This window comes from Phyllobates terribilis, unplaced genomic scaffold, assembly GCF_046119375.1.
Source record: "Phyllobates terribilis strain yellow unplaced genomic scaffold, ASM4611937v1 Scaffold_12__6_contigs__length_324123572, whole genome shotgun sequence".
NCBI lineage: Eukaryota > Metazoa > Chordata > Amphibia > Anura > Dendrobatidae > Phyllobates > Phyllobates terribilis.
In genome coordinates, this window is record NW_027362772.1 from 16,529,134 (window position 1) to 16,544,842 (window position 15,709).

General features: G+C 44.5%; 1 protein-coding gene across 1 annotated transcript in view; it reads left to right on the top strand.

The window, feature by feature from the left end:
* The first annotated feature begins 522 nt into the window (after window positions 1–522).
* NPHS1 (NPHS1 adhesion molecule, nephrin) overlaps window positions 523–15,709 on the top strand; it is a 47,169-nt gene continuing 31,982 nt past the window's right edge. Inside the window, exons 1-6 of the mRNA XM_073657558.1 lie at window positions 523–682; window positions 3,966–4,037; window positions 8,471–8,668; window positions 9,100–9,222; window positions 14,947–15,078; window positions 15,178–15,256. Of these exons, the coding sequence (XP_073513659.1) occupies window positions 3,989–4,037; window positions 8,471–8,668; window positions 9,100–9,222; window positions 14,947–15,078; window positions 15,178–15,256 (581 nt within the window). The 5' untranslated portion in view covers window positions 523–682; window positions 3,966–3,988. The remainder of the gene's footprint in view (window positions 683–3,965; window positions 4,038–8,470; window positions 8,669–9,099; window positions 9,223–14,946; window positions 15,079–15,177; window positions 15,257–15,709) is intronic.

Consider the following 15,709-nt stretch of genomic DNA (forward strand, 5'->3'; position numbering starts at 1 on the left):
GAAATACGGCCTTACCAGGGCCAATAATTGGTCGAAGGGCTGCCATGGCAGTACCCCAACAAGTTGCTTTGCCCTGGTATTTAGTTCCAGGACTAGGGCAGCAACTGAACTTTTGCCCTGGGGGAAAACGAAAATCTTAACTCCGTCTTTGAGGGATCACTGCTGCTTCGCTGCCATAAAACAGCTTTAGGTTCTGTTCACACTGACTTTTTTTTGCTGAGTTTTTGGAGCAGAAATTCTCCAAATCTCCAATCAGAACTCCTTGTCTCTGACCGAACGCCTCTGTTGGAAGTTGTGATTATGCTGCCCCCTGCTGATGATCAGTGACATGAATGCACATGAATTCTTGGGGTACCAGTACTATAAGGGGTTTGATCCCTAGAATGAAGGGCTGGTGATTCTTCCCCCAGAGTAGGCGCTGTTGGGAGATTGCGGTGTAACTCCTCTGGCACCGGGTGCACATGGAATGTATGGAGTGCGGGGGGCTATCTGTGGGGGGGTCACAGCATATTGGGATGAACGTGATGTGTCAGTCTTACAACTGCTGAAGACTCTGACTCCCACCATCTCTGAGCAAGAAGGAGGAGAGAGGGAAGGTGTCAGAGACCGTGGGATGGAGCAGCTCATTCTGTGAAGTGCGAAGCGAATACAGCGACGTCCCGGGTATCTGCGCAGAGAGGGGGTAAGTCCGATCAATGATCAGTCCCCTATATTACCCCATGTCATACCCCGCTACTGACCACCCCAAATTCTATCATCCTTAGATTTCCTCAACCTTTATTTGAATCTATTCTATTGTTCCCTGTTATCAGCCACTAATGTTTTTCAGCAGTGACCTGGCCAACACTTTCTCCAATATTGAGAACTTCCAGAAACATCTACGCTATATCCATGTCTAATATTTTATAACACACCATCTTTTGTGCTGATAAATATTGTAGCCATTATGTTATGAATGTTCATCCTGAGCTTCCTGGTTTATGAATAGAATACCTAAAATTGCAGTTAAGACTGACACAGAGTTATTCTACAGAAGTGCAACTATTCAATATCCAAATCCAAATCCCATCAGTCTCTACCCTCATCAATTCTTGTAGATACACTTGTATAAAGCCGGGGATTTTGTAGGACTATAATAAGGTGGATGAGTAACCAATTATACCAAACAGGGGATAAAGATCATCATTTTCATATGGAGGTTGAAAAACAGCCATTTAACTGAGACAGAAACAGCTGTGTAGGAGGATTAAAACTGGGTGAGGAACAGAAAAACTCTAATACAAAGGTGAGGTTGTGGAAGACAGTTTCCTGTCACCGGTCATACACCAAGGCAAGACGGAGCGCAGCAGCAAGACACAAGGTAGTTTTACTGCATCAACAAGGTCTTTCCAGCAGATGGAGTTGAGGATTTGGTCAGGATTAATGTTGTCCTTAATGCTGAGAAATCCAGGAGACACCAATCATCAATAATCAGGAGGCGTCTGAATGGCCCCAAATTTATTTTGCATTTATTTTTGCATTTTGTTATTTGATAAACATAAACTATTGACATTCCTATTTTTATAGCATTCTTACTTTTCAGCACTTTGTTCACACCTACCTAAAACCCGTCATGTATAAATAAATAAATATTTACACCTATCTGTAACCTGGAAGGGCTGTGAGAAGAGGGGTGACAACAACCCCTGCGGACACAGGAAAGGTTGTCAGACATCCATCCAAGCGCAGCAGGAGAACTCACACTGATACATACAGGTCATCTGATTAATCTCAGAGGAGGTAATTGTTACCTTGTATCATCTGCATGAAAAGCTAAGAACAATCATCAGTAGGAAACATGGAATAACCTTCATGATATCTGCAGCGAGGCGTCTCCTCATTGATGACACTGATCTGTGTAATTACTGCTGTTATTAGGTGCTCTTTACATTACATTACTGACACTGAACACCATCAGGGAGCAGCACTCACTATTCTGCTGGTGCATTCACTGTGCACATACAATACATTACTGATCCTGAGTTACATCCTGTGTTATACTCCAGAGCTGCACTCACTATTCTGCTGGTGCAGTCACTGTGTACATACATTACATTACTGATCCTGAGTTACATCCTGTATTATACTCCAGAGCTGCACTCACTATTCTGCTGGTGCAGTCACTGTGTACATACATTACATTACTGATCCTGAGTTAGATCCTGCATTATACTCCAGAGCTGCACTCACTATTCTGCCTGTGCAGTCACTGTGTACATAAATTACATTACTGATCCTGAGTTACATCCTGTATTATACTCCAGAGCTGCACTCACTATTCTGCTGGTGCAGTCACTGTGTACATAAATTACATTACTGATCCGGAGTTACATCCTGTATTATACTCCAGAGCTGCACTCACTATTCTGCTGGTGCAGTCACTGTGTACATACATTACATTACTGATCCTGAGTTACATCCTGTATTATACTCCAGAGCTGCACTCACTATTCTGCTGGTGCAGTCACTGTGTACATACATTACATTACTGATCCTGAGTTACATCCTGTATTATACTCCAGAGCACCACTCACTATTCTGCTGGTGCATTCACTGTGCACATACAATACATTACTGATCCTGAGTTACATCCTGTGTTATACTCCAGAGCTGCACTCACTATTCTGCTGGTGCAGTCACTGTGTACATACATTACATTACTGATCCTGAGTTACATCCTGTATTATACTCCAGAGCTGCACTCACTATTCTGCTGGTGCAGTCACTGTGTACATACATTATATTACTGATCCTGAGTTACATCCTGTATTATACTCCAGAGCTGCACTCACTATTCTGCTGGTGCAGTCACAGTGTACATACATTACATTACTGATCTTGAGTTACATCCTGTATTATACTCCAGAGCTGCACTCACTATTCTGCTGGTGCAGTCACTGTGTACATACATTACATTACTGATCCTGAGTTACATCCTGTATTATACTCCAGAGCTGCACTCACTATTCTGCTGGTGCAGTCACTGTGTACATACATTACATTACTGATCCTGTACTGATCCTGAGTTACATCCTGTATTATACTCCAGAGCTGCACTCACTATTCTGCTGGTGCAGTCACTGTGTACATACATTACATTACTGATCCTGAGTTACATCCTGTATTATACTCCAGAGCTGCACTCACTATTCTGCTGGTGCAGTCACTGTGTACATACATTACATTACTGATCCTGAGTTACATCCTGTATTATACTCCAGAGCTGCACTCACTATTCTGCTGGTGCAGTCACTGTGTACATACATTACATTACTGATTCTGTACTGATCCTGAGTTACATCCTGTATTATACTCCAGAGCTGCACTCACTATTCTGCTGGTGAAGTCACTGTGTACATACATTACATTACTGATCCTGAGTTACAGCCTAAATTATACTCCAGAGCTGCACTCACTATTCTGCTGGTGCAGTCACTGTGTACATACATTACATTACTGATCCTGAGTTACATCCTGTATTATACTCCAGAGCTGCACTCACTATTCTGCTGGTGCAGTCACTGTGTACATACATTACATTACTGATCCTGTACTGATCCTGAGTTACATCCTGTATTATACTCCAGAGCTGCACTCACTATTCTGCTGGTGCAGTCACTGTGTACATACATTACATTACTGATCCTGAGATACATCCTGTATTATACTCCAGAGCTGCACTCACTATTCTGCTGGTGCAGTCACTGTGTACATACATTACATTACTGATCCTGAGTTATATCCTGTATTATACTCCAGAGCTGCACTCACTATTCTGCTGGTGGAGTCACATTTTAGCTGAGGGTGCAGTTATTTTTATGATTTACACTTGCACTAGATGACTTCCCTGCTTTTCTCTGTAGATTATTGATAACAGGTCGGTGTGAGGATTTACATTCTGTGAATTGTCTGTTGTATCTTTGTAGCCATCATCCAGTAGTGGAGGGACATGGACCGTGTCACCATCATCCTGACTATCAGTCTCTGGAGTCTCGGAGGTATGTGTACTATCTTGTGTAGTATCTGGAGAATGTCACCCTGATGTCCAGTAGTTTAACCTCCCAGTCCTGGGTGTCTGGTGGTTTAGTGCTCCAGTCCCTCATGTTTAGTGATTTAATATTCCTATCCCGTTAGTCCACTTGTAAGTCCCTGTGTCCATTGATTTACTAACCCAGGGGTTTATTGTCCCAGTCCTGTGATTTAGATTCCAGATCCTGGTTGTCCAGTAGTTTGGTTTCCTTCATGTCCAGTGGGCTGAGGTCCTTATGTCCAGCTGTTTCATGTCAGTGGTGCCCAGTGGATTATGTCCAGTCCTTTGTGCCCTTAGGTTTAGTTTCCCTGGCATTGAATGGCATGAGGTCCCTGATGTCCAGTGGTTTAAAATACCTAATGTCCAATGAGTTATTCACAGTCCATTGTCCAGTGGTTTTGTTTCCCTTGTGTCTAGGGGTTTGGGGTCCCGGTGTCTAGTGTGAGTTATTTTTCCAATTCACTGTATCCCCGTACCTGGTGTTCATTAGCCTGGTTTCTCTGGTATCTAGTGGTTTAGTGTTCCTGATGTCTAGTAGATTATTGTCCACTCCTTGGTGTCCAGTGGTTTAGTTTCCCTGGCATCCAGTGATTTGGGATGCCTTGCATCCAGTGGGTTATTATCCCAGTCTCTGGATTTAGATTCACTGTTCTTATTATTCTGTGATTGAGTTCTACTGGTTTCCAGTGGTTTCATTTCCCTGGTGTCCGGTGGGTTATTATCCAAGACTCGGGTGTCTTATGATTTAGATTCACTGTTCTTATTATTCTGTGGTTGAGTTACCCTCGTGTCTGGTGGTTTAGTTTCACTGGTGTCCAGTAACTTAGTTCCCTGATGACCAGTAGGTTAGTTTCCCTGGTGTCTAGTGGTTCAGTGTCCCTGGTGTTTAATGGTTTAGTTTACCTGGTGTCCAAAGGTTTAGTTTCGCTGCTGTCTAGTGGTCCAATGTCCCTAGTATTGAATGGTTTAGTGTCCTGGTGTCCAATGGTTTAGTTTCCCTAGTGTATAGTTGTTCAGTGTCCCTGGCATCCAATAGTTTAGTTTCCCCGGTGTCCAGAGGTTTACTTTCCCTGGTGTCTAGTGGTTTAATTTTGCTGGTGTCTAGTTTTCCAATATTCCTAGTTTCCACTGGTTTAGTGTCCAGTGGTTTAGTTTTGTTGGTGTCTAGTGGTTCAGTATCCCTGGTGTCCAATGCTTTAGTTTCCCTGGTGTCCAGTAGTTTAGTTTCCCTGGTGTTCAGTGGTTTAGTTTCCCTTGTGTTCAGTGGTTTAGTTTCCCTGGTGTTTAGTGGTTTAGTGTCTTCATGTCCAGTGGTTTAGTTTCCCTGGTGTCCAATGGTTTAGTTTCCCTGGTGTCCATTAGTTTAGTTTCCCTGGTGTCCAGTGGTTTAGTTTCCCTGGTGTCCAGTGGTTTAGTTTCCCTGGTGTCCAGTGGTTTAGTTTCCCAGGTGTCCAATGGTTTAGTTTCCCTGGTGTCCAGTGGTTTAGTTTCCCTGATGTCCAGGGGTTTAGTTTCCCTGGTGTCCAGAGGTTTAGTTTCCCTGGTGTCCAGTGGCTTAGTTTCCCTGATGTCCAGGGGTTTAGTTTCCTTGGTGTCAAGAGGTTTAGTTCCCCTGGTGTCCAGTGGTTTAGTTCCCCTGGAGTCCAGTGGTTTAGTTTCCCTGGTGTCCAGTGGTTTAGTTTCCCTGGTGCCCAGTGGTTTAGTTTCCCTGGTGTCTAGAGGTTTAGTTTCCTTGGTATCCAGTGGCTTAGTTTCTCTGGTGCCCAATGGTTTAGTTTCCCTGGTGTCCAGTGGTTTAGTTTCTCTGATGTCCAGTGGTTTAGTTTCCCTGGTGTCCAGTGGTTTAGTTTCCCTGGTGTCCAGTGGTTTAATTTCTGTAGTGTCCAGTGGTTTAGTATCCCTGGTGCCCAGAGGTTTCATTTCCGTGGTGTCCAGTGGTTTAGTTTCCCTGGTGTCCAGTGGTTTAGTTTCTCTGGTGTCCAGTGGTTTAGTTTCTCTGGTGTCCAGTGGTTTACTTTCTCTGGTGTCCAGTGGTTTAGTTTCTCTGGTGTCCAGTGGTTTAGTTCCCCCGGTGTCCAGTGGTTTAGGTTCCCTGATGTCCCATGGTTTAGCTTCCCTGGTGTCCAGTGGTTTAGTTTCCCTGTTGTCCAGTTGTTTAGTTTCCCTGGTGCCCAGTGGTTTCGTTTCCCTGGTGTCCAATGGTTTAGCTTCTCTGGTGTCCAGTGGTTTAGTTTCCCTGGTGTCCAGTGGTTTAGTTTCCCTGGTTTCCAGTAGTTTAGTTTCCCCTGGTGCCCAGTGGTTCAGTTTCCCTGGTGTCCAGTAGTTTTGTTTCCCTGGTGTCCAGTAGTTTAGTTTCCCTGGTGTCCAGTGGTTTAGTTTCCCTGGAGTCCAGTGGTTTAGTTTCTCTGGTTTCCAGTGGTTTAGTTTCCCTAGTGTCCAATGGTTTAGTATCGCTGGTGCCCAGAGGTTTAGTTTCCCTGGTGTCCAGTGGTTTAGTTTCCCTGGTGTCCAGTGGTTTAGTTTCTCTGGTGTCCAGTGGTTTAGTTTCTCTGGTGTCCAGTGGTTTAGTTTCCCTGGTGTCCAGTGGTATTATTCCCCCGGTGTCCAGTGGTTTAGTTTCCCTGGTGCCCAGTGGTTTCGTTTCCCTGATGTCCCATGGTTTAGCTTCCCTGGTGTCCAGTGGTTTAGTTTCCATGTTGTCCATTTGTTTAGTTTCCCTGGTGCCCAGTGGTTTAGTTTCCCTGGTGTCCAATGGTTTAGCTTCTCTGGTGTCCAGTGGTTTAGTTTCCCTGGTGTCCAGTGGTTTAGTTTCCCCTGGTGCCCAGTGGTTTAGTTTCTCTGGTGCCCAGTGGCTTAGTTTCCCTGGTGTCCAGTAGTTTAGTTTCCCTGGTTTCCAGTGGTTTCATTTCCATGGTGTCCAATGGTTTAGTTTCCCTGGTGTTCAGTGGTTTAGTTTCCCTGGTGTCCAGTGGTTTAATTTCCCTGGTGTCCAGTGGTTTAGTTTCCCTTGTGTCCACTGGTTTAGTGTCTTTATGTACAGTGGTTTAGTTCCCCTGGTGTCTAGTGGTTTAGTTTCCCTGGTGTCCAGTGGTTTGGTTTCACTGGTGTCCAGTGGTTTAGTTTCTCTGGTGTCCAGTGGTTTAGTTTCCCTGGTGTCCAGTGGTTTAGTTTCCCTGTTGTCCAATGGTTTAGTTTCCCTGGTGTCCAGTGGTGTAGTGCCTTTATGTACAGTGGTTTACTTCCCCTGGTGTCCACTAGTTTAGTTCCCCTGGTGTCCAGTGGTTTAGTTCCCCTGGTGTCCAGTAGTTTATTTCCCCTGGTGTCCAGTAGCTTAGTTCCCCTGGTGTCCAGTAGTTTAGTTTCCCTGGTGTCCAGTGGTTTAGTTTCCCTGGTGTCCAGTGTTTTAGTTTCCCTGGTGTCCAATGGTTTAGGTTCTCTGGTGTTCAGTGGTTTAGTTTCCCTGGTGTCCAGTGGTTTAGTTTCCCTGGTGTCCAATGGTTTAGTTTCCCTCGTGTCCAGTGGTGTAGTGCCTTTATGTACAGTGGTTTACTTCCCCTGGTGTCCACAAGTTTAGCTCCCCTGGTGTCCAGTGGTTTAGTTCCCTGGGTGTCCAGTAGTTTAGTTCCCCTGGTGTCCAGTAGTTTAGTTCCCCTGGTGTCCAGTGGTTTAGTTTCCCTGGTGTCCAGTGGTTTAGTTTCCCTGGTGTCCAGTGTTTTAGTTTCCCTGGTGTCCAGTGGCTTAGTATCCCTGGTGCCCAGAGGTTTAGTTTCCCTGGTGTCCAGTGGTTTAGTTCCCCTGGTGCCGTGTGGTTTAGTTTCCCTGTTGTCCAGTGGTTTTGTTTCCCTGGTGTCCAGTGGTTTACTTTCTCTGGTGTCTAGTGGTTTACTTTCTCTGGTGTCCAGTGGTTTAGTTTCCCTGTTGTCCAGTGGTTTAGTTTCCCTGGTGTCTAGTGGTTTAGTTTCCCTGGTGTCTAGTGGTTTAGTTTCTCTGGTGTCCAGTGGTTTAGTTTCCCTGGTGTACAGTAGTTTAGTTTCCCTGGTGCCGTGTGGTTTAGTTTCTCTGGTGTCCAGTGGTTTAGTTTCTCTGGTGTCCAGTGGTTTAGTTTTCCTGGTGTCCAGTGGTTTAGTTTCCCTGGTGTCCAGTGGTTTAGTTTCTCTGCTGTCCAGTGGTTTAGTTTCCCTGGTGCCGTTTGGTTTAGTTTCCCTGGTGCCCAGTGGTTACATTTTTCCGCTGCTCTCCAGACTGGGCGCATCATGGAGTGGATATATCTCAGCTCGCCATATGAGCTCACAGTTCTTCTCGTGGTGATGATACAGACTCACATCCGCAGCATCTTGTACAGATCTATTGTCATAACTACAATATAATCCATTTTCCATCTTCTCCTCTCGCTCCTCCAAGGCTCCGCCGGACTCCAGCAGGTGTTCCGTGTCCAGCCGGATAATGTCACCGCGGTGCAAGGGTCCACACAGGTGCTGGTCTGTGAGGTGGAGCATGCGTCGGGCACGGTGCAATGGGTCAAGGACGGGCTCCTGCTGGGACCCGAGAGGACAGTACCAGGATTCCCTCGTTACAGCATGAGTGGAGACCCCAAGAAAGGTGCGTTCCCCCTAAGATCCCCAGTACTAGGCTCCTGCAAGAAAATGTCTGAAAATATGTCTGCACCCCAATATGCAACACAGTTCAGAAAGTATTTGGAGGGTAGTGATGTCACACCTGTAAGGGATGATGTCACTCGTGTCACATGACTCCCCATAAAGTGATGCAGGATTATCAATCGTGGGGAACATTTCGGGCCGATTCTTTTACGCCCGCAGAATTGGGGCACAGACCATGCAGTCAGTGAGGCCGCTGTAGGCAAAATGTGATTAGCATCCTGCCATAAAAAAACAGGTCATGTGACGGGTAATGTCATGACATGCCATGAATTATACTGCCATCCTCTGTGTGTATCCAGGCGACTCGCCCAGCTGTGTCGCGTATAATTATTATTTTTCTCTAATTGGATCTCTGCATTCATTAACCCACAGGGGAAAACAATCTACGCATCGAGCGTTGCGAGCTGTCAGATGACGCACAGTATCACTGCCAAGTGGGGAGGTCGGAGGTCAGCATGGGGATTATGTCATATGCTGCAATACTGACTGTACTAAGTAGGTGCTCTGCCATATATTCAATGTCAATTATTCCCCGTTCCTGTGTATATTGTGCAATCTGTCCCATATATCTGCCCCTCCTGAGTACATTGTATTCTCTATCTCATACAGTGGATAAAAAAGTCTACACACCCCTCTTAGGTAAAATTCCTCTTCAGTTTTTGATGCAAAAATGACTGATACTTGGAACTTTTCATAATTGCCTCCACATTCACTAAAGCCCCAGTTCCAGCTGCTGAAAAACAACCACAATTCTGCCTCCACAATGCCTCATTGTGGGGATGGTGGTCTTCTGTGATGCATGGTGTTGGGTTTGCACCTTTTGGAATTATGTTCAAAAAGTTCCCCCTTAGTCTCACCTGACATAACACTTTTCCCACATGCTTTTAGCAAATTTGATGGAGGTTTTGGCAAAATATTGCAGGGTTTTAATGTTTTTCTTTGTGGCTATGTGAACACGTAGCGTTTTTGATGCGTTTTTGCGGAAACGTAGCGAAAATGCTATGTAATCCGTTTGCCAGGTATTGCAATTGTAATCCTGATGTGCTGTGCACATGATGCGGAAATTTTCACTCAGGATTACTATTGCGGAAAAACGAAGCATGTCCTTTGTGCTCACGTTTCCGCCGCAAATTCGCACCCATTGACTTGTCTTGACTTGAGCTGCAGCAAATCTGCAGGTATAATATCTATACCTGAGGATTTGCTGTGTTTCAGTTAAAGCCAATGGGCACGAATTTGCGGTGGAAACTCGCTGTGGGTGGTACCCAGGTCGGCAGAGGAGGACTACTACTCCTCTCATCCGACCGCCGCTCCTACTGATAACAGCGAGAGTGGCGCGGCTTGGGGGAGCAGTAGACTCCTCAGCCAAGCTCGGTACCAGGTGGTTAAAAAAAAGTAAAAATAAAAAAAAGAACTATCTTCAGCTGTCTGGCGCCCCCCGGTGTCCTCCTGGTCCTCGGTCCCCAGCGATGTCTTCAGCCCGGTGGCCGGCGGTACACTGCTGGGAGTGCACTCCCTCCCAGCAGTGTACTGTGCTGCTGTTCACTCATGTGACTTCACCGTAGGAACATTCTCAAGAATGTTCCCACCAGTACTGGTGGTGTGCTCACCGGGGCTGATCAGCTGATCTTCAGCTGATGAACCCCAGTGACCTCACTCCAGCAGCAATGTATACTGACAGGAGTGATTTTACACCCCTGTCAGTGTACTGCTCATGTCAATGCTGTAGAAGTGACACGGATCGCCGTGGGACAATCGTTGGCGGTAATCGTGGACTGCGTCTTGATGGCGGACAGGTGAGGGATATGGTTGTTTGTTATTTTATGTTTTTTTCAGAAGATCGAAGGCTTCAGGGACAAAGTGTAATAAATTATTTTTTTTAAAACTGTGTGTTTTTTATTTCATTAAAATACTTTATTCTGGCAGTGTATTTATTGAAAAGGCGGCGATAACTTTACTACGCGGTTAGTAATGGGGGCATCTTATAGACGCCCTCCATTACTAACCTGGGCTTCATGTTAGACAGCAATACAACGCTGACGTAAACCCCAACCCCATTACTCCACTCGCTACCGCTACAGGGCAGTAAGAAGAGTGGAGGCTAAGAGCCAGATTTGGTGCATCTTATGGATGCGTCATTTCTGGGACTGCTGAGGGGTGATATTAATAGCTAGTAGAAGGCTAGTATTCATGGCCCCTTCCCTGGCTATTAATATCAGCCTGCAACTGTCTGTTTAGCCTTTTCTGGTTAAATTTTATACGGGGACCCCACGTCAATTTTTTTCTGGGGTCCCCCTGTAATCTAGCCAGTAAAGGCTAAACAAACAGCTGTGGGCTGATATTAATAGCCAGGGAACATTTTTGGCTAATGGCCCCTTCCTCGGGTACTAATATCAGCCCCCAGCGGTCGGCTTTCCCTCTGCTGGTTATAAAAATGACGCGGGAGCCCGCGGTATTTTTTTAAATTTTAGGCTCTGTGCCCATGATCTGAACTTAGCAGCGCTTTGGACGCATATTTTTGCTACGTCCAAAACATTGCATTCTGTTGAACGCAGGTACATCCGCATGTGTTCACTGAACCATGCGCATTTACCGCATTCTATACATTCTAGTGGTCTAATTTCTGTTGCGGAGACTAGCGACTCTGCAAGAGGATTTGACATTCTGCGGTCCTGAAAGAAGCGCCACATGTCAGTGTCTGCGGGTAATTCGCAGCCTCTGATGCATGCATGGTGGACATGGGGTTTCTAGAGATCCCATCCACTATGCTGTAATATCTGGACGCTGCGGGTTTTACTCTGTATAAACACGCAGCATCAAACCTGTAGCGGCCCCTGACCGTGGCCACGTACCCAAGCTCACCCGCAGCATGTCAATTTCTGTAGCGGACACGCTAGTCTCCGCTGCAGATTTTGACGAACTGAAGTGTCATTATATGTGGTAGATTCACATGTACCGACAACAAAAGTGCGGCAATAGAACACCGCGTTTTGGATGCAGCGAAAATACGCTGCGTCCAAAGCACTGCTTGTTGCTGTTCGTGGGGACGTAGCGGCTAACGAAACAGCTGTGAGCTGTTAATAATAGCCAGAGACCATGTTTTTCTCATGGCACCTTCCTAGGCTAAAAAGAGCAACTCACAGATGCCCCAGAAATAACATGAATGGACACTGGCCGAATGGGATTAGCTGAAACCTAGCTCTTTTGTTTGATGATGACAAGGTGTCAGTCAGACCCTTTCATCACCAAACCTAATTAAAGTAAAGTAAAGAGTTAAATAAACACACAGACACAGAGCAAACACTTTATTTGAAATACAACAGACACATTCTTTAATCATTTAAATTAACCAATATACTCACCCCAGTTCTGACGATAATCCAGGGGTTTAAGCAATGTCCCACTAAATAACTTTATTTAGCTCCAAAAAGCATTCATTGATGTACAAAAAAGCTTCAAAAACCGCATTACAAAATGCATCAAAAAGCACGGCAAAACCGCGCGGTTTTGCCGCAGCGTTTTTTCTGCCAAGGAGATGCAGAAATGCTCAGGAAATTTCTGCTTCAAATCCTAAACATGCGCACATAGCCTAAGAAAAGGCTTGTATCTTGCCACCTGACCCCACAAGACAAACATAGGATGAGTTTGGGAGATTGTTGTCACATGCAGTTCACTATCAGTACTTGCCTGAAATTCCTGCAGCACCTTTAATTTTGCTGTTAGCCACCTCCCCGGCCAATATTCTTCTGGTCTTTTCACAAATTTTTGAGGAACATTCAGTTGTAGGAAATGTCTCTGTTGTGCCAAATTTAAGCCACTTTTTGATGACGTCTTTGAAGTGTCCATGGTATTACTAATGCCTTGGAAATGTTTTTGTAACCTCTTGAATGCTAACTTTCAACAATTACAGTCATGGCCAAAAGTTTTGAGAATGACACCAAAATTATATTTTCACATGATCTGCTGGCCTCTGGTTTTTATTAGTGTTTGTCTGATGTTTATATCACATACAGAAATATAATTGCAATCATATTATGAGTACCAATAGGTTATATTGACAGTTAGAATGAGTTAATGCAGCAAGTCAATATTTGCAGTGCTGCCCCTTCTTCTTCAAGACCTCTGTAATTCTCCCTGGCATACTCTCAATCAACTTTTGGACCAAATCCTGACTGATAGCAGCCCATTCTTGCATAATCAATGCTTGCATTTTGCCAGAATTTGTTGGTTTTTGTTTGTCCACCCGTCTCTTGATGATTGACCACAAGTTCTCAATGGGATTAAGATCTGGGGAGTTTCCAGGCCATGGACCCAAAATCTCTATGTTTTGTTCCATGAGCCATTTAGTTATCACCTTTGCTTTATGGCAAGGTGCTTCATCATGCTGGAAAAGGCATTGTTGGGCGCCAAACTGCTCTTGGACGGTTGGGAGAAGTTGCTCTTGGAGGACATTCTGGTACCATTCTTTATTCATGGCTGTGTTTTTAGGCAAGACTGTGAGTGAGCCGATTCCCTTGGCTGAGAAGCAACCCCACACATGAATGGTTTCAGGATGCTTTACAGTTGGCATGAGACAAGACTGGTGGTAGCGCTCACCTCTTCTTCTCCGAATAAGCTGTTTTCCAGATGTCCCAAACAATCGAAAAGGGGATTCATCAGCGAAAATGACTTTGCCCCAGTCCTCAGCAGTCCACTCCCTGTACCTTTTGCAGAATATCAGTCGGTCCCTGATGTTTTTTCTGGAGAGAAGTGGCTTCTTTGCTGCCCTCCTTGAAACCAGCCCTTGCTCAAAGAGTCTCCGCCTCACAGTGCGTGCAGAAGCACTCACACCAGCCTGCTGCCATTCCTGAGCAAGCTCGGCACTGCTGGTAGTCCGATCCCGCAGCTGAAACAGTTTTAAGATACGGTCCTGGCGCTTTCTGGTCTTTCTTGGGCGCCCTGGAGCCTTTTTGACAACAATGGAAGCTCTCTCCTTGAAGTTCTTGATGATGCGATAGATTGTTGACTGAGGTGCAATCTTTGTAGCTGTGATACTCTTCCCTGTTAGGCCATTTTTGTGCAGTGCAATGATGGCTGCACGTGTTTCTTTAGATATAACCATGGTTAACTGAAGAGAAACAATGATACCAAGAACCAGCCTCCTTTTAAAGTGTCCAGTGATGTCATTCTTACTTAATCATGACTGATTGATCGCCAGCCCTGTCCTCATCAACACCCACACCTGTGTTAATGGATCAATCACTAAAACGATGTTAGCTGCTCCTTTTAAGGCAGGACTGCAATGATGTTGAAATGTGTTTTGGGGGTTAAAGTTCATTTTCTGGGCAAATATTGACTTTGCAAGTACAGTAATTGCTGTTAAGCTGATCACTCTTTGACATTCAGGAGTATATGCAAATTGCCATTACAAAAAATGAAGCAGTAAACTTTGGAAAAATTACTATTTGTCTCATTCTCAATACTTTTGGCCATGACTGTAGATCCCTTTGCTGTGTTGTCAGCTGATTATGACCATAGTTTTTGCTGAAAAATACAACCAAGAAAATGTCAGGAAAATCCTCCTATAACAGCAAAAACTTTCTATGGGGTTAGTTAGAATCGCTTTAAATGACGGCGGCCGTGCACTGACTACTATGTAACATAAGGGTCATTGTGATTGGCTGATTCTGAACACAACCACATCCCAAATTATAAGAGGGTGCTCACACTTATGCAACCACAGTATTTTAGTTTTGTTATTTTTATTTTCGCCTTCAAAATGATTTCAGTTTTTTTCTCAATGGATTTGTACATATTATGGGCGACATTAAAGGTAGAAAAAGTTCTGAAATTATTTGTTAGGATTTTTTTTTACATACCAAAAACCTTGCATTTTAACAGAGGTGTGTAGACTTTTTATAACCACCCTATATCTGCCCCTCCTAGATACCTTGTATGTTCCATTTGCTATATCTGTCCCTACTGGGTCCACTCCTTCCAGTTACATTGTATCTTCCATATTATAAACCCACTTCTCCAATTTACATAGTATTTTCATATTATATGTTAACTCCGCCAAGTTACATTGTATATTCCAGTCCTTCGGGTTACGTTGTATGGTGAATTGCTGTGCAGATATGGGGTTTTTATGTGATGAGTAACAATTTACGTGAACATTACTTTATACATTCCTTCTGAATTTGTTACAGTTTGGTAATCAGCTTATTGTGTTTCTTCCAGTTCCTCCAGAAATTCCTGTGTTTAAGGACTATGTAGCTGGAAGTTCAGTCACATGGGTCTATGGGGTAGAGTATCCGATCACCTGTAGTGTCCTCAATGCCAAACCTGCAGCTACCTTGACCATCACCAAAAGTGCGTAAGAGAACGAGAGTGGTATGGCCATCTAATCGAAAAATAGGCTTGATTGAATAACATCCTATTAGAAGTCATTGATGTTCTGGTTACATGTAGGTGGAGTGGAAGTTTCAGGATCATCCAGTAATCAACCTGGATCTGTCAACAAACTGGAAAACACTGAGTCAACAGCGATGTGAGTGTGAACTACACCTATCAGCTTTTAATGAAGAGTCTACATTACAGACATGTCTACATCAAATAAATATTTGTGGGGTTTGTGCTGGCCTATCCCTAAAGCCCTTTTAGAAGATAGAATATTGCTCCTTCTGCAGCTGCCACCACCTGCAGATGGCACTCCATAATGCTCACCTCCTTTCTGCCCATTGGTAAAAAGAAGGTAGATTTGGTAACATTATAGTGTTTGTGAAGTGGGGTAACCTGCATTAGTTACCACTCATATCAATAGGAGATCGGCTCAGTTTATGGACCCCATAATAGCTTCATAGGACAGTGAAATAGTAAAAGCATTTGTACCACAAAGGGCACCGCAATGGGCACCTCAATTACCCCATTGATATTGTATAACATTACTAGATCATACATTGTAAACTTATTTTAGATGTAGTCAAGATTGATATTGTATAAC